This window comes from Hakea prostrata, chromosome 10 (assembly GCF_041222555.1).
Source record: "Hakea prostrata isolate BN-2017 chromosome 10, UWA_Hpros_2, whole genome shotgun sequence".
Taxonomy (NCBI): Eukaryota; Viridiplantae; Streptophyta; class Magnoliopsida; order Proteales; family Proteaceae; genus Hakea; species Hakea prostrata.
The window spans coordinates 47,315,099-47,335,005 of NC_142609.1; the positions used below are offsets into that span (position 1 = coordinate 47,315,099).

The 19,907-nt window shown below is 40.7% G+C and overlaps 1 protein-coding gene across 1 annotated transcript in view; it reads right to left on the bottom strand.

The window, feature by feature from the left end:
* LOC149003539 (protein SEMI-ROLLED LEAF 2-like) overlaps positions 1-19,907 on the bottom strand; it is a 74,060-nt gene that overhangs the window by 37,719 nt on the left and 16,434 nt on the right. The window contains exons 4-6 of the mRNA XM_089138360.1: positions 15,885-16,000; positions 3,932-4,046; positions 3,656-3,784 (exon numbers count right to left, since the gene is read on the bottom strand). Of these exons, the coding sequence (XP_088994486.1) occupies positions 3,656-3,784; positions 3,932-4,046; positions 15,885-16,000 (360 nt within the window). The remainder of the gene's footprint in view (positions 1-3,655; positions 3,785-3,931; positions 4,047-15,884; positions 16,001-19,907) is intronic.

A 19,907-nucleotide genomic window follows, 5' to 3' on the forward strand; every position in this document is an offset into this window, starting at 1 on the left:
CATAAAGAATCAATATAGCGGGACCATCACAGGATATTCAAAATAATTAAGGTGAGGATTCAATGTAAACTATTAACTTTTGCAAGCAAAATGACTAAGTCAATGATGTTAACCACAGCATAATCTCCTTCAGCCCCGAGCCATTTAAATGTTTTGATGTGGTCTTCCACCCCCAATTCCTCCCCACTTTGAGAAGCCCTGACCATCCCTGTCCTTTGCTATCCCCCTGTCACCCCGTCACCCCAAACCTTTCTTCTTTTCTTGCCCTTGCCGAAAAGCTTGGAAATGTCAGAAAAAAGTTCTCAAACACTAGAGTTCTTCTCATGGTAGCATCTCCTCTCTTGTCTCTAACTGCCATTCTGATCAGTCAGCCGTCCTAGGCTTCTGAGGAAGAAAAAGCACTATTCTCCGGGCTCTCCACTCTTCTCAAAAGGTATTCCTCTACCAAAAGTCTAGAATCAAATGGTTAAAGCTCGAAGATTCCAACTCTGCTTACTTCTTCCCTGCCAACTTCTTCCTTTTCTCTGCAGGCACTTGGCAAGGCTACCCTCTATCCCTTACGTCTTCTCTTTGGCGCTTAAAGCATAGTTCAAAGTTTAAAATTTTGGTTTTCCAAAAAACTGAAACGAAATCCCCTGTTTCGACCAAAATTTCAGTCAAAACAGGTCGAAACCCACAGAATTTCTGAAAAATGTTGAAACCTGGGTCAACCAGTTCAAAATAGTTGAAATTTCCATCGAAATGGTCGAAATTTTGTGGAAACTTGGGACTTTTTCCTGTAAGTTGCAACAACAAGTTTCAGAGGGTTTTAGGGGGTATTTTGGAGTGGTACTCTGCATATAAACTAATTAATGCATAAAGAACACATTAGTACATACATTTTTCTAAAAAAAATTCAATGTAGATGTGTCATTCAAAATCATAGTACACATAAAGTGGTATCTAACAAATACAATATAAACTATAAACACAAGTTAATTATATAACTTTAAACTTCAAATTCATTTTGCAGAGTTTCAAATGAAAGGAAGGTAGAAACCCACCATTTCGGTCGAAATTTCCCCTTGAATTTCAACACTTCTTAGGTAATTTTAGGTGTTTTTAGGCATTTCTTGAATTTATAAAATGAAAGTTATGTTTGTCTATACTATATTTGTCAAAACCTCTCTATGCATACTATGATTTTGAATGACATATCTATATTGATTTATTTTTAGTAAAATGCATGTGCCATTGTGTTCTTTATGCTTTAATTAGCTTTTAAGTGATACCCCCTAAAACCCTCTGAAATTTGCAGGAAAAAGTCTTATGTTTCCACGAAATTTTGGTCGAAACGAGTGAAATTTCGGTTTTTCAAAAGGTCAACCGAAATTTGGACCATGGCTTGACCAAAACCCAGAATAATCAACTTCTCATCTGCCAAATACAAATCTCCCAAGCTCTCCCGCTGTGATCTTCTCAAATCCAACCCTCCTCCATCTAGTCAACTATGTCCTCTGGTTCAACCTCCTTAAATCAATCTCATCCTTTCCAATCCACTCGAAAAGGAAAAGTACACTCTTCTTGTGCTCATTAGCTTCTCTCTCGACCATCTTTTTGTCAAATATTTAGGGCTCTTATCAATTCCAGCCACATTGTCTAGAAAGCATTGCAACTCAATGCTTGACCTAATTCCTTAAAAATGCCAACTCTAGAAAAGAAAACTGCTATCTTATGCTGGGAGATCAGAGTTAATTAGATCAGTTATCAACCTTCCTATATCCATAGGTTTGAAGTCTTTGTCCTACCAAAATCCACCATTAAAGCTATGGAAAATCTTCTGGGTTTTTTTCCTTTGAAAGGGAGTTTAAACTTCAGATTTCTCCAGCCTTGTAGCTGGGCCTCCATTTTTCTTCCTAGAAAGGAGGGCAGCTTGGCCTAAGAAGGATTAAGGACTCTAAACCGCAGGGATTTTGGGGTTTTGGTAATGAAATTTATTCATCCAAAAAAGAAAAAAATAAAATAAATAAGAACACCATAGAAGCATGTGTATTGTGGTTCTCATTACAAAAAGTTTGTGCAGCCGGTATTTATCATAATCAAACATCACAAAATGAAAAAGAATTAACAGAGACCAACAAACAACAACAACAAAACAAGCCTTGTCCCAACTAAATGGGATCGGCTACATGGATTCTTACCTTTTAACTCACTCTTTTTGAGGCCATACTAGATGCAAGGCCTAAGCTATGCATATCCTTTCTCATCACTTCTCTTAAGGTTATCTTGGGTCTACCCCTGGTTCTTCTAATTCCTTTAATCTAAATTAGATCGCTTCTCTGTACAAGGGCATTTACAGTCTTCCAATGAACATGGTTGTGCCACCCCAAATGACTTATCGTAGCTTGTCATTGTTGGAGCTACTCCCAAACCAGCTCTAATTTGATCATTCCTTATCTTAACAGAGAACAAAGTATGACAATTCAAAATTTCCCGTTTAGGGTATTACCTGGTGTGTCCTAGTATCCCAGGTTCCTAGGAAGGGTGGGCACTGCACCAATTGTCAAGTAACCACCCTCAAACTTGAACCAGTGTCTCCAAAATGGCAGCCTAAGTTTTTAACGTTGCACCAAGTGATGGCTCCTAAACATCCCCACAAGAGTTGCATCCATAAATGTAATTAACAAATGCAAATAGGCGATTAACAAGATTGACATTTCAATTTATAATACATTCTTTAATTAAGTGTAAATGTGCAAATACTAAGCCCTGTTTTATTTTAAAAACCAAAGATAATTTTTCCTAATTTAGAAAACACTGCCAAAAGTTTGACATCATGAAGATGCTTAACCAATGAATGATCTTCTTAACCCTAAGAAAAAGTGCATGTGCCAATGCAGCTGGCAATGTGTATCCATTTACCCAATTACCCATCTTGCCTGCTCCAGTCTAGATGGTAAGGATAAGAATGTCATGCTAAGAGTAATAAAGTCTTACCTCCACATTTAGTCATTTTAACAGACACATACATGCAAGCAGGCTGGCACATAGACAACATAACAGCACCTTTGAGATTCCCAACTCAAATTCTCAAAAGGCAGTGTTAACTGTTAAGACACGTATCCTTTGTAAAATCCAACCCAAAATCTTGAACTATTGGTGGGACTTGAAGGTAAATGAGACAACAGAAAGATTCAGGGGTAACTGAAGAAGAACTATTATCCAACACTCCCGCTCACAAGTAGGATGGATAGAATGGATGGAACCATGTAAATACCTAACCCCAATGGAGGGACTCCCATCATCTGCGACTAAGATCACCCATTCTCTTCATATACCTAGCATTACCTCCATTTAACAGAGATGAGATCTCCGATACCATGTATATATCTAACCCAAAACCTCTAGCTATTGGGTGGAAGGCTTTAGGGGCAACTGATGTGGGACTATTCTTCCAACATCCCTAACCCAAGTGATAGAAGATCATGGTGAAGGCTATACATGCCTTAACATTTACCCACAGGCTAAAGAAAGATTATACCCTTGTCCTACACGGTAGGGGTAATGCCTAATACTTAAGTAACCCTGCAAGGCAAGGGCAAGGATGCCCTCCACCCCATCAAAGAGAAAGGATAAGGTGTCATGGAAGTCAAAATTTCGTTGGAATGAGTAATACCATTGAAGAAAGGGCTTGGAGCCCTGCTGAACGAAGCTGATGTGCCCTCTCATCCTCTCCCAGTTCTCCCGCTATCTGACAAAGTTTTGGAATCATTCCTTCTAAGTTGAACATATATGTGCCATCCCTCTGTCAAAATTCAATAGAATAAAATGATTCTCTGTCTCACAAAGGAAAAGGCTGGAAGGCTAGACGAGAAGTTAGCCTCGAAGCAAAATTTCATGTGGTTAGAAAAGTGACACAGTGAACAACAAAGAACTATACAACAGTATTTACCTGATTATGTATAAAGTCATATAGAGTTTGGCATCCTATAATGCGCATTTCGTCCTGCCGTGTTTGATCAAGCAGAGTCTGTATGATGCTTAGTAAACTACTTGCAAATAGCGGCCTGTGATATGTTGTAAATAATCATAAATCAGATATATACATAAGATAAACACAGGTCCTCATGCATTGATGCAATGTCAAAATTTCTAGTAAATCAACAATATATATGAAGAGCTGAGGAAACCTAGAAATTTTGACCCCTCAAAGGTTCAGGTACTTCAAAGAGCCTCCCAAACTGTCCTCTTTTTGCCATTTCCACAAGCATGTTTGATCTCCTCAACATTGAATATTTTTATTTATTTTTGTACATATTTAGGGATATCACATCCTCATATATGATAACTTCGTAGATTAATTTCGGACAGGACCACATTGCAAGCAGGAAGTGATCCAGATGTGCTATAAAATCACTATCCAAGAGAAAGGATATAAGTCAGCTGGCTAATTCCCTTTCACCATATGCATGAAAACACACGGACTCAGACTGATCCTAGAAACCACAAAAGCATATTCAGCAATTGCCTGGCTCTCCGAAACTCCAAAGTTCATTCCCAGTTATCCTGATCCTCCTAGGCTTCTCAATAGGACTCTCTTTAACAAGTTCATTCGCAATCACCTTATGAGCAATCTACAGGACTTCCCATCTAAGAAAGAAATCTTGGCTGAAGTGTGCTCTCACAAGAGTAACAGAGCTCCTAGGCCTGAGAGTTTTAGTATGGACTTTTTCACTGCTGCCTGTTACATTGTCAAGGAAGATCTTAGTAAATCAATGAACTGCTTCTCTGTTAACCCTAGCCAAATCAGTGGGATTAGTCATACCTTTCATTGCCTCATCCCTGAAAAGGATGGAACTTCTGCTATGCCTTACTTCAGGCCCACTGCCCTGTGCAGCCTCCTGTACAAGTTTGTGGCGGAAGACCTAGCTAATAAGCTAACTTGGTGGTTGCCTCCCAAGACAGTGACAATCAATCAGCTTTTATTGGTGATAAGAGTATCTCAGATAATATCCTTCATTGCGATGAGATCATCAGAGGTTTTGAAAGGAAATATAATCCCAACCACCCCCCTGCACGTGGCTAATCTTATGATGATCAAAATTCATGAAGCCTCTGACTAGTTGAGATGGACTATGTTTCTGAAGTCTTGCTCAATATGGCTTTCACTCCAGTTATGTAATTTGAATCCGCCACTCTATTTCATAGTTGTCAAGGTGACAAGGCGATGTGAGGTGATAGAGGGCAACAAAAACCAACACCAAGCAAGGCGACAAGGCATCGCTTAGGAAACAAGGCAACACCAGGACACTCTGACCAAAGAAGGGCCAGGACGACTAGGCGATCCTATGCGATGCCTTGACAACTATGCTCTGTTTCATCTCCATGCTTTTCAGTTTTTGCCAATGTCAGCCTAGCGTGTTAGTTGGTTCCTCTTGGGGTATTCATCAGGGATAACCCCTATCACCAATTATCTTCTCTCTTTCTCTTAAAGCTCTCTCCAAAGGCATCCATTATCATACAAATCAGAAGCTTATCACCCAATTCCAAGGCATTTAAGCTCACCCACTATGCCTTAGCAGATGACCTTATGATCTTCTCCAAAGCCAGCATTGTCACTTTTGAGACCATCATGTCATATTTTGTCTGTAGCCTATTTGAGGAGATGCCTGGCCTCTTCATCGACCAATCTCTCCTGTTTTTGCAAGGGTCATTGAGGCTGAGAAACTAACCAAAGTGAGAAGACAGGATATTCTTTTGATCAGCTCTAGCTCAAATATCTGGTTTTTTCTTTGATACCTCATACCAGAAAGGTTGACAAGCCACTACTACACAAAGCTTAAATTTTGGAAATGCAAGCTTCTGCCCTATGCAGGGCGCTTTTAGCCGATTTTTTTAGTCCTTCAATGATCTTTTTTTTTTTTTTTGATGAATAAATAATCAATTAAAGACGAAGATTCAAACTACAAAGGATCCAAAAGACAGGATCAAATAGGAGAATGGAATTGGGAGTTGAGCCCCCAGGAAACAACAATGAGTCTGTTCCTTGGGGAATCAACAACCGGGGGTGGAGAGCCAGATGAGATCCTCGAATAAACCTCAAAGTATATAGCATTCCAAATATAGTCTATAGAGTGGGATTTGGAGGTCCAGCGCCTGAGATTTCGCTCCCACCACAGATGGTGGACTGTTGCACCAAAAACAAGCATACCAATCCGATCACAAATAGAGGTACCTGAAAATTTACTCAAAATCCAAGACCAATCACGGACAAACCCAAATGAGCGGCAGGACCGGGGCCAAATGTAGCTAAGGGCTTTTCTCCAAAGTGCGCTAGATAAAGGGCAAGAAAAGAACAAAATGCTCAATGTCCTCAGTACCATTCCAGCACAGGATACATTTTGGCTCACGGGAATGTGGCGGGAAAGGAGGAAAGTCTGGGTAGGTAGGGCTAGGTTTAGGGCTCTCCAGAGGGTGAGAGAGTGACGGGGGATGTGATCTTTAAACCAAACCAATGGGAGCCAAGGGGGAGGGGAGGGGGAGCGAAAAAGGTTCCAAGCAGAGGAAGTAGTGAATGATTTGGTAGTGGAGGGGCTCCAAATAAGGATATCATGGGGGTGGGGGAAAATGGGGAGGGAGTTCCAGACTTGCGTGAGACTATGGTGAGGGGAGGGAACCCAGGTACCACTAGAGATAAACTCCGAGAGAAGGGTACTTTTGGGTATGCGGGTTTCATAGACTGTGCAAGGAGGGAAAAGTGAGAGGAGGATTCCCATCAGATGCCACGGATCTAGCCAAAAAGAAGTAGTGGAACCAAAAGAGATATGGGTGGTAATGGCAAGGAGAGCTCTGGGACGGAGAAGTAGAAGTTTCCTCCAGGTCCAGGAAGGATTGGGGGGGATAGAGACAGTGCAGAAAGAGTTAGATTTGAGAATATAGGAGTGCACCCAATTAACCTAGATAGAGTCATGTTTGGTGACGATTTTCCAAATGAGCTTTAGTAGAGCAGTGGAATTAACTTCTTGGATCCAGCAAACATACTGATGGGGCGAAGGAAATGTTTGGATTCCTGGCCCTTCCAAACAAAGGCACAGAAGAGAGATTCCATAGCAGACGAGATGGCCTTGGGGATCGGGAAAATGCCACTCCAATAAAGGTAGGATGATTGGAGAACAGATCGAATGAGTTCGACCCTACCAACGAAGGAAAGGAGCCGACTTTTCCAGAGTTGGAGACTCTTACGGATGTGATCCAACATAGGGGAACAATGATGGCGAGAGAGTCTACCTGGGATAAGAGGAAGACCGAGGTAGACAACAGGGAAAGAGCCAGACTTAAAGGAAAGGGCAAAGAGGATGGAGATTGGAATGCAAAGGCTTAGACACTCCAGAAACGAAGAGGGAAGATTTGTCAAGGTTGACCTTGAGGCCAAAGATGGACCCAAAGAAGGAAAGGGCAGAGAGGATGGAGGAGAGATCCGCTTTGGAGAAAATCATAAGATCATCAGCAAAGTCAAGATGGGTGAGGCTGATGGATTTACATTTGGGGATGGGAGAAATCAGGAGCTGATCCGTCTTGGCTTGAAGAAGCTGGGAAAGAACTTCCAAAGCCAAGGAGAAAAGGTAGGGGGAGAGGGAGCAGCCTTAGCGAATACCGACACTAGAGGAAAAGCAGCCGGCGGAGAATCCATTGGTAATAACGGAAAAGAAAGGGGTGGAGATGCAAACTTCGATCCAATGGATAAAGGAAGGAGGAAATCTTATGGCAGAAAGAACATCACCAATAAAATCTCAGCAGATGGAGTCGAAAGCCTTGTGGAGATCAACTTTGAGGAGAGCTGCAGGGGAATGAGAAGATCTCTCCAAACCCTTGACAATCTTTGCACAAAGGAGAATATTATCCGCAATACTATGACCCGAGATGAAAGCAGATTGATTTGCGCTAACCAGGTTTGGCATAATTTTTTTGAGCCGATTCGCTAGGATTTTAGAGATGAACATGTAGAGGAGGTTGCAGAGGGAGATGGGGCGAAAATCAGAAAGGGAGGAGGCACCAGCCTTTTTGGGAATGAGACAGAGGAAAGTTTGGTTGATTGATGAGAGCTAGGAAGGATTGAGAAAGAAGATACGGACAGCTCTGATGAGATCGTCCTTAATGATATCCCAGGTACCAGAGAGGCAGAGAAGATGCCCATACTAAAACCATCAGGGTTGGGAGCACGATTTGGCTAGTGGGAACGAATGGCCTGAATGATCTCGTCATGGGAAGGGATGGAAGTGAGAGAGGAAAGGGATTGAGGGCTCACAAATTTGTTGATTAAATCAGGGGGGAGAGGGGGGCGCGACGGGAGAGAGGATGGGGGAGGAGATCTTACATCTACTGATCTAGTATTTTTGGACTGCCATAGTTTACCATTGTGAAAATGGAGTACCTCAAATCTACTTTCCTTTTGAAAAGAACTGATGCCACAAGATTTCTTCATCCTAATAGTTGAATAGCAGTTTACCTTCTGCAAAATGAAGGCGGTCTTGGCTTAAGAATAATCAAGGAAGTTAATTCAACTGGCACTCAAGCTAATATACAAGATAGTGGTTATGAAGAAAAGCATTTGGATAGCTGGCACAAAATCCTTAAGGTTCAACCTCTTGCTCTTAGGGCCATCTCTAGTCATATTGGTTATGGCTCCCTGTACCTCCCTTTGGCCAAGCCACAAGTATCCTATAGGAGTGATCCTCTACTTGGTTAGTACAAAAACCATCTACAAATGGGCCACTAAACAGCATCTGGTTGCAGATATTACAAGCCATAGCATACGCCCTTCCACCATGGCACCACCTTCCTCTCCACTGATTGCAGATATCTGGATTGCTTTGCCTACCTTTTAAGTAGTAGAACACATGGCGGAGTAGATAATGTGGTTTGGGCTACATCTCCATCTAGCATCTTCAGTTCTAAAGTGGGGAAGTTATTCAGATCTCACTACCCTCCAGCCCCTTGACGCAACATGGATTGGGAGCCATACCCTAGACAGCAGTCAGCCTGTCAAAGCCAGAGCTAAATCTGAATCTGTCACCAACAAAGTGGATAAGAATCCCAAGAAGGTAGCAGTGGTCCCAGTCCAACAAAAGGTAAGCATTTATATAATCATCATTGACTGATTTAATGACACTAAAAGCAAGGAATTCATATTTCAGGATCCTATTGCATAACCAGCAAACATCTGGAGGGGATGAGGTGATCCGAATGGAGTCAGTATTATACAAGCCCTGGAAAACCAAATGCTTTTCTTATGATTGCCAACTTCCATATCAGCTTAGGAACACTGTTTACATCTTTTGTTTTTCCCAAGCAAAGGCTTCCTCCATCTTTTGGACGAAAACAAAAAAGCTCTACTAATGGGTGATTGGATGAGTCAACCTCTCTAGGAATGGACATATCAAGGATTCAAGCTTCTTGATGGTAGATTGGGGGAGACCGAATTATGCATCCAGTAAAAGTAGGAAGATTGGAATTAACATGAAAAGAACTTACCCTTTTATAGTTGGAGCCTGTTAGGCGTGATGGCGTGAGATCAATGATTTGGAAGCAATGGAGAGATGACAACTTGGAGAGGATAAAAGGTAGGCCCCGGTACTTAAACAGGAGGTGGCCTAAGGAAAACCTCATCATGTTATGAACCTTAAATACACCTATCAAGAACAAGAGGGATTTCTATGGTTCAACATGTGGAGAACCCTCACAAATTTCAACAAAAGAGGCAAAGTCGAAACCAGGATTAATGAGCACCAGAAAGTCGCAAAAGAGAAGCAAAGGTAGATCAAAATTACAAAGGTGGGGGGAGGACACCTTAACAATGACGTTTAGAATAGAGTCCCACCTCAAGAAATCAAAACTGTGCAAGTTTGGAGATGTCAGGCTTCATAAGGGTAGTAGGGCGTGATTTTGCCTCAGCACCTCTAACAAATTTATTGGTAGTGGAGGATTTTATAAGAGATGCTTCTTACAATGATGAAGGAAGAATGTTTGTCACTTGTCACTGATGAGGAGCGTATTTGCAGCAGTAATTTCAGCTGAACAATTTGAAAGCTCTCAGATAGCCTTAAAGCAATGAAGTTGTTAGAAGAAACAAGCATATCAGTGTATCTAACAGAAGGTATGACTTGGATTGTGCAGGTGACTCTTCTTGGCTTATCATCTAAGGTCCATAGTGGATCCTGGTCATAAGGATGTCATGTAAAGGCCATGATGTTTATGTTTTCCTACTTGTGTTTGCTGTACCACAGTTTCAGTACTTGATAAGATGCAGCTTTTCGAATCTCCTTCCCCCCCCCCCTAGTATCAAGGCGGAAGTTGTCTCTTTCTTTTCAAATCTCCTTTCCCCCCTCCCCGCCCCCCGGTCCCCCCCGGTCCCCCCTTAATCCCTCCATCCTAAACAAATTCATTGACCCTTCCCAATTATCTTCCCTTTGTTATGTCCCCTCCCCTGAGGAGATCCGCACTACCATACGATCCCACAAAGCCAATAGGGCTCCTGGTCCTGACGGCTTTAGTATGGGATTTTTCCTAGCCACTTGGGATTTCATTGAGCTAGACCCCATTCATGCTATCCGTAGCTTCTTCCTTAATCCTTCCCAACTATCCTCCATCAATAATACCTTCCTATGCCTCATCCCCAAAAAGCCTGGCGCTGCCTCTCTCTTGGATTTTCACCCTATTTCCCTCTGTAATCTCCTCTATAAATTCTTCTCCAAAGTCCTGGCCAACCAAATTAAATTGGTCATTCCCTCTCTGGTGAGCCCCAATCAATCAGCTTTCATTGTTGGCCGTAGCATTTCTGACAATATCCTCCTCTGTGATGAGATTATCCGAGGATTTGATAGATCTACTCATTCCCTAGCTGTCCTCTTGAAGGTTGATCTCCATAAAGCTTTTGACTCTATCCGATGGGACTTTATTAGTGAATCCTCTCGGCTATGGGCTTCCCACCCTCCTTCATCCACTAGATTGAGACCTGTATTTCCACCCCTTACTTCTTGGTCATCACCAATGGCTCCCCTGCTGGATTCTTCGCCTCTCGAGTTGGTATCCACCAAGGATGTCCTCTCTCCCCCTATATCTCTTCACGTTAGCTCTCAAAGTTCTCTCCTGCCTCCTACAATCCAAAATTGGTCAAATGCTCATTTCTCCCATTCCCAAGTGTAGATCCCTGAAGCTCACCCACTTGGCTTTAGCGGATGACCTTATGATTTTTTCTAAGGCTAACCATTCCTCTATCTCTTCTATCCTTTCCACCCTCTCTTTCTTTGAACCCCTCTCGGGCCTTAGAGTTAACTTTAAGAAATCCACCATCTTTCTCTCTGGCATCTCTGACTCTACTAGAGCCGCCTTCCTCCAGCTAACCGGGCTTACCCCAAGCTCCTTCCTGTGACCTATCTTGGTCTCCCCCTTATCCCGGGTAGGCTCACTTGCCACCACTTCTTCCCCATGCTTGATCATATTTGGAAAAAGCTCCAGCTTTGGAAGAATAAGCTACTTTCATTTGTTGGGAGAGTGGTGCTTATCCGTTCTGTCCTCCAATCCTCCTATCTCTACTAGTGCGGTATCTTCACCCGTCCCAAATCCACCATCCACTCTTAGGAATCCATCTTTTGTGCCTTCCTCTGGAAAGGCCAAGAAGTTTCCCGTTTTCTCCACCCTATTTGTTGGAAGACCATTTGTCGTCCCAAATCCGAAGGAGGTTTTGGAATCCACCGTATTTTTTATATGAATATGGCTTGTCTCATGAAACTCATCTAGAAGATTGCCTCCAAACATGATTCCATTTGGGTTTATTCCTATCTCCTCAAGAATGACTCCCTTTGGATTGTCCCGCTCCCTTCTAAACCCTCTTGGATCTGGAGAAAGCTCTTGCTTCTTTGTGGTCATGCTCTTCCTGCCATTTCTATCCAAATTTCCACTGGTGTCTCCACTTCTTTCTGGCTCGACCCTTGGCATCCGATGGGTATCTTATTTACTCTCCTTGGCCCAAGAATCGTGTACAATTCTCGTACCAAAATCCACCCCCTCTCCTCCTTTATTTCCTTTAGATCTTGGTTCACCACCCCTCACCCAAGTCTCACACAGGTTTGGAACTCCCTCCCCCCCCCCTCCTCATCCCACACTGAGGACCGCATTACATGGCTTCATTCCCTTTCTATCCCTTTTTCCACCTCCTCGGCTTGGAACCTCCTTAGAACCCCCTCCCCCCCGGTCCCATGGTGTCGGCTTGTTTGGTTTAAAGGCCACATCCCTCGCCACTCCCTAACTCTTTGGAGAGCCCTTAACCTTGCCCTACCTACCCAAGCATTTCTCATTAGCCGCCACATCCCCGCTAGCCCCAATTGTACCATTTGTTGGAATAGTTCAGAGGACCTTGACCATCTCCTTTTTTGTTGCCCCCTCTTCCGCTCTGTTTGGACCCTAGCCCGACGTTCATTTGGCTTTGCTCGAGATTGGAAATGGATCTTAAGAAACTTTCCTGGTGCCACTATCTGTGACCAAGTGGGTAAGCTTGTCTTTGCCACCATCATCCACCATCTTTGGTGGGAGCATAACTTGAGAAGATGGACTTCCAAATCCCGATCCCGAGATATGATTTGGAATGCCATCTATTTTGATGTTTCGTCGAGACTTCACTCTCTTTCCCACCCCCTGTTGTTGATTCTCCAAGAAATAGGCTGATTGTTAGTTCTTCGAGTCTATCTTTTCCTATCCAGTCTCCTCCTTGACTGGCATCCCACCCCCCCCCTTTCCCCTTTGTACATGTCCTCTTGTTTGCTTTCAGTAATTTAATTTATTATTCATCCAAAAAAAAGATGCAGCTTTTCATTTCTTTAAATAACATCTATCATTTAATCATTAATCCACTGATTGCAACTATTTCCATTTTTAAGTGATTTATGTTCCAGGATATTTCCGACAGACATTTCAAGTCGCTAGGGTAACTGCTTATGTTTTAGGTACTTATATGAAAGTAGAATAAAAGGAAAAGTAGTTGGATATAAATGTTGCACAATTCCAGGAATCTGGAAATATTATGGTAGTGTAACACATGTTTCCAAAGATTTGAGGTGTTCAAAACAGCGGATAACATAAAGAAAATTGGTCAAGCAGAAAGAATGAGAATGACAACAAACTATGTTATAGAAATTAAAACAATACATCGGATCACTAAAACTATGTTATTGAACCCACTAATATAGGGAGCGTATCCAATCATGAATTATGAGTTAGTTAAATCAGATCCAAAAGGTATTAAAGCTTTAATTTATAAGGAGATAAACCTTATTCTATTAAATAAATGTCTTCAAATATTAATTCTGGAATTTTTGCGATTGAAGAGAATCTATCAGGGACCATTAGATGGGCCAAAAGATGTGCAAAAGCTCCTCAGAGAAAAGCCTGCTTGACTATGTTAAGGACTTTTGTTCTACTTAACAGCATTGTACAAATCTCGCGAGATTTCAAATGAAATCTCAGCCATCTCGACCTTGGCAAGACAAAAAATGGTCCGAAACGAAATTTAGTCATTTGACTGAATCTCGCCGAGGTCTTGGTATCCTGCCAAAATTTAGGTGAGGTTTCAAAATTTCAAGGAGTTGTGTATACAAATTCTAATTTGTACTTTTTAATTATAATTGAGATTTGACTACTTCTCAGTATTTGTTCTTGTATTTTAATGAAAGTTTCAATGTTTTCTTATATATCCATGTTTATATTTGTTAAAATACATGATCCAGTTTGGTCCACATACAGCTGGGCATGTGCAAATCAACAACACCACCTTGTGTTAGTTTATAGTCAAAAATAACAATTCCATTGTGTTTATTGCCTCAAATTAGGCTGCACACCAAAAATCAGGCCCAAAGAACACTTACAAACCCCCGAAACATGTTGGCGAAACATGGTACAAACCTATACCATGTTTCTCATAGATCTCGGTATCTCCAATGTCTCGACTGAGAGAATATTTTTAACTAGGCTTATCAGTAGATGAAAGAATGCATTTTATTAGCTCTTAGCCTCTTACAAGGGTTTTCTCATAATATTATAGCATGATAATATGATTTATCCTGCACAATCAGAAAATTAAACATGAATGCATTGACGTATAGATTTGACAGCATGCTTTGTTGACAAGCAATAGTCTCCATAGTTTTATGCCTTCACACAAGAGATTGAAACAATACTTTTGATGAGTAAAATTAGCAATAAATTTTGTATTCCAGCCCAAACGTGAGAATAAATGCAAACATCAACAGAATTAGTATCTTCATCAATGACCCATCACCAAAAAATGAATATGTAATCAATGCAGTTCCCCTTTTTTCCTTAGGATCCATGGTCTCTGTTATCTTGATCATAGTTGTCACAAAGTCTAGGTGAGTCAGGCATCCAAGGGGGTTAAAAAATCAAGGCAACACTTGGAGCCTAGGCACCACCATGCCACCAAAGCGCTTGGATGCCTACCCGATGCCCTGACATCTATGATCTTGATCGCTGTTCCGGGGATCATCTGAATTGCCAAAGAAGAGTTGACCATTTCTAACCTCCAGAAAAAGGACATTTATTGATTCAAGCTCCCCATCATCAGTTGCACTTCATCACACCACCCTTCTTTTGGGAGGATGAACACTTCCAAAGAGCAGTTATACTTTGGTGGTTGTTTCTTAGCTTAGTGTAAAGGCATATGTGAAACAAATGAAAACCATCTTCTTGCTGGCAATTTCCTTTACTTCCACCACAATGAGAACACTGAAATCTTTTTTGGAATGTGCTACACAATACTGAAGTACAAGGGTATATAAAAGGATCTAACTATCAGAAGCCTTCATGTTGATCAGTAATTTTGGCAAAATGGGATGACCATGGGGTTTATAGTAATTTTAATCCACAAGTCCTTCTAATATTATGACCTTCCTCACATCAGTCTTGAGAGGGAAACCACTTTGAACTGTAGGTCTATAGCTATGAAACTGCATATTCTGCCACCACTGAAAATGGTCAACTAAGTAGCACCCTGGGTAGCGGTGGTATGACAAAAACCTAAATAGAAGTAGTAAAATAACGTCCTAGAAAAAATATGGCAAAGAAAATTCCTGCTTTACATGTAGCTGAAACTTTGAACAACAACAGAACTGAATCTTATGATTGATCTGCAAATTATGCACCTGACAACATTGTATATATTTTGATATTAATATTAGGATGACAAATGGTGGTATGACAACAACCCAACTCAATTAAAAATGACAAAATAATTTCCTGGCAAAAATGAAGTAGCAAAGCACTAATTTAATTAAAAATTAGCTTATTATTTTTAAGGAAATTTCATATGCCTCCGGGGCTGAGGTCCTCTTTCAGGCAAAGAGACCAATTCACAACCAATTCTTGTATTCCTTGGTCACCTACACCTCATTGGGAACCCTGACTTGACCATCAGAGGCAGCATCGGGTATAAAACCCTAAAAAATGGTTTTCTGGTTCACAAAATGGGGAAGATGATGAGGAGCACTCCCTGTTATAAACAAAAAACCATTTACTTAAAAAAGGGCAATTTGGTCAAAATACATTTTATTCTAACATTTCCTTCCCATGTCAATGGCATAAGTGCATCTGTTGATGTTTCAGCCAAATTACGGATGCATGCAAAAATTTAACAAAACTGACAGGCATTTCTTGACTTAACTGAAACCTCAAGGGGTGTATGTGCAAATTTCCTCCATATTTAAATTATAATAACAAAGTATACTAATAGCAATGGTGACATGAATGCTTCCTTGGACAATCTAACTACTCAGTTTCACTATTGTTGATCAAGAACAGTGATGAAGTCATAAAGAATTCGTTAAGAACAAATAACTCACATTTGCTCCTTACAAGAAATTAGCAATTTCCGGTAAATAGACATGACAACCTTTGCAAGATGAAACTGCTCATTTCGTAGTTCTTTGTAACACCTGTGCTCAAGAGAACTTGTGATCTGCCAATCAAGTGCAGCATTTCCATTAAAAAACACTTACATATAATTTTCTGGCCACAAGAAAAAAGACCTTTTGCTTTATTTGAGAATAGGCTTTGGCGCAAAGGTTGGTGAACCACAGTTGTAGCCTAAGGTCAAGGCATCGAAACAGCATCTCAGCAAAAATTACTGAGGTAAGACTGTATAGGAAAATTCCTCCCCCCCCCCCAACCAACTCTGCTTATATGGAAGCCTTCGGTTCCCAGTTCACTTTCTAAATACAATAATAATTGAAAGGAACCCCCTATTGAATATAACCACCCGGAAAATATAATCAAGGCCATCAGAATTCAAGTCTCATTTGCACTCCAAATAGAGTTTTCATGCAATGCGCCAAGGCCTACAAAGTGCCTGAAATGCGAAGCTCATGCAGAAGCATGTACCTGATTTTAGCAACAGCCATAAATGTAGAGTTGTTAAGGAGACAAATGCATGTACCAAGGTTTCAAGCACCAGTATATGTCAGCATATCAGAAAGCCGATGTTAAAGGTGTCCCGGAGATGCATCAAAGTGACACAAAATACGCATTGGTATATGCTTAAAGAACACATGATAGGATACACAACAACAACAAACTGAACCTTATCCCAAATAAATGCTGGCTGCTACATGGATCCAATTAAAGCAAAGTGGGGGGAGGGAAGAAGAATGAAATGAGAAATAAAAAGACCTGATTGGAAAGAAAAAGAAAATAAAAGAGTCACTGCCCAGCAAGTTAGGAGAATGTCAGCTAAATGACAGGTATCCATCCTTGCCATCCAATAGGCTCTATCTCAGGTCAGACTTGGTATAAGACCTATACTAAGCATGTCCTTCCTCACAATTTCTCCTATAGTCCAAGATTTTAAAGCATAGTATGTCATTAATTAGTAGAAATTAGGTTTTACCACTGGATGTCAAGTGTTTGGACCCAATATCCCACGACAATAGGGTTTTCTACCTTGGATTGGCATTATTGATCAACATCCCACCAGTCACCACTAGGTGTAAGTCTTCTCGCTTATAGAATGTGAAGCTTGTAATGCTGTCAAACATCACTGTACTTCCTTTCCTACATGAGACATTTCTAGGAGTCAACCATTGTTATATTAATTCACACAGATATTTGTTGTCCTTGCCATATCCTAAGTTGGTCTAGTATGAAATATTTTACTTTCTTAGAATGATCACTTTACTTAACTTGGTTTCTTCTATTGAAAGTTTTAGCCTTTATCCTATTTTCATGATTTTTATACAATATCATGCTTCTCTTAAAGAATTTCACTCGGATGTGCTCTGAAATATTCTCATCGTGTCATTTGTTCTTTTCTCACAAAGCATGGCTTCCATCAGACTAGTTGCTTTTATACCTACTGGTAGAATGGTGTGGCTAATGGAAGAATAGACACATTACAGATTGCTCTTTGTTTATTGTTTCATATCAATTTTCCTAAGAGATTTTCCCCCTTTTTGTAGTTTTCAACCACTTGTTACCTGATAATCACATGCCTTCCTCTGTCAACAAAAATTATCCTAGTGAGAAGTGGTTTCTCCTTACTCTACATAATTTTATTTGCTACCTCATGTGCTAAAAATGCACTTGCAATGGTCACATTTGGATAAATTATCTCCTTGAGCAGTCAAATGTTCTATTTTTGGCTATTAGAGCACTCACAAGGGTTATCATTGTTATATTATACCAGAAACAGTTTTGTGAGTGTCAATGTTATCTTCTTTGAGAGTACACTGTATTTATCAACTAAGAATCATGATTTGACAATTAACATTTTTCAAGTTCCTCCTATTCCTACCTTAGTTCCATTCCCCTTTTTTATTCTCCAAATACGTATCAACCAGCACAAATCAAAGTTTGCAACGGATGGCCTAAACCATCTCCCCATGTGGCAACATCTCGTTCAGTGCCATTTGCTCAGTCTAAGTCTTTGGCAGGAGTTTCTGATTCTTTCTAAATCAGTTACTGACTTGCTTCTTGCCCTATACCACAATAATTGTTTGGGTACCCAGTGGCCACTGGTTGCTACCCTATTGATTAATTTTGTCAGTGTCCCATCCACATTTTTAATCCATAAGGTTGTTTTTCCTAGTTTGTATAATCTGTCCCAAAAATCAATCATGAGGTGCTGTCCCATCCTGGGCATGTTTCTCAAGAACAGAATGCTAGTAAAGTGTACAAACTTCATAAAGTAATTTATTGTCTGAAACAGTATCCAAGAGTCTGATTAAATAAAATCAATATGGTTGTTACTCAGTGTGGATTTATCCAGTGCCATCTGGATCGTTCAGTCTTTTTCATGATCTCAGGGTGATAGTATTGGTTGTATATATTTTGATGATGTTACTGTTGAAGCCCAGCAGCAATTGCAGGTCTCCCTTTGATTGGCGACAGATGAGAGCAAATATGTCCTCGTAGTTATAATTAGTCTTGGGGTCTATTTCTTAGTTGTTTTGTAACTCTGCCACAATTAGTTTTGTTGAAGAATGCACAGAAGCACCAAGGCTGCTGTCTTGGTGTGCAAGCTTACCATTAGGGATATTTTTTCTTTGAATATGTTGCACTACCTTCTATTTTTGGTGTAGGAACAAGGTTTGGGAGTTTTGGAAAGCATACTTTCTAATTTTCTGTTAGTTACTAATTTCAGAACTTCTCTTTTCTGTAGTTCTACTTTGGACAGATCTTAGGAGTTAAAATGCTAGAAATTCCTGTCCACAGATTGTATTTTTTTATTTCCTTTTTTGGAGGACAAGTTTTCTTGTCTCTCAAGTTGTAGATTCAACATTGAAGGCTATAAATAAAGGTAGCCTGCAATTCTAGTTCTCCTTGCTAGAATCGCAGGTCTTTGTGTGGTTCCTCTCACGTCTTCTCCTTTCTTCTTCTCTGTTCTTCTTCTTGTTTCTGCACTGATTTGACTCATTAAAGCTTACCTTCTAACAAGTTTTGGGGCAGATATGCCATTTGTTATTATTTTAAGTCATTATAAAATAGGGCCTGTGATTAGAGGGAACTTGATCTTATCACAGGCTCTTCTTCTTGGCTTACAAAATCTATATCTTCTTCTTCAGTCTTCTTCATCCTTTTTCTTCTCTCTCAATCTTCTTTCAGTCCCTAGGCTGATTACAGGTTTTGAAATCCTAACATGGTATCAGAGCATCTACAATCGGCTTAGGGACTGCTTCTTCTCTCTAGACCACACTTTTTTTTTTCTCGTTCTTTTCTTATCTGGCAACCAGACACCAGTCACTGCCTAAAGTATGCCTTAGATCCTTCTCCAAAGACAAGCATAAAGTGATCTTTTTTCTGCTACAGAGAAAGACCCCAGCGTAGCTATGTGATTCCCTATTATTACCACTGCACAGTCATACCTACTTCATATGACTGATCTGAAAAAGAAAACAAAAGGAGAAGGCTGTACTCTGTTTTTCTCCTTCTCACATGACTGCGCAGGGTTCTGGGCCAATGTTTCTTCAGATAGGTTGGTTTAATTCTGGTTTTACAATTGCCACAAGTACCTGCCGGCGTTTCTTCTTTTCTCTTGGCTCCCTGGGCTACAATATTCATTGGGTTACTTGCTTAAAGATCTGTTTGGATGCCTTATTTATTCCAACTATTACAACTGTCCTATTACTACCCCTGCTGCCCTATCTAGAAAATACCCTATTTCCCATAATCAACTTAGCCCCTTATTGGTTGCTCACTGCCCTGCCTCTGCTACCAAGGAGGGCATCATTCTTTGGCAATCTGCCATTGTGGGACAGTTTCTTGGCCCTCCTCCCCCTGCAGGCATCATTAAAACTTCTCTTTCCAAGCAATGGAAAGTTTTTGACGCTTTAGACTTCTTCGTTCTCGACACTAGCTTCTTTCTCTTCAAT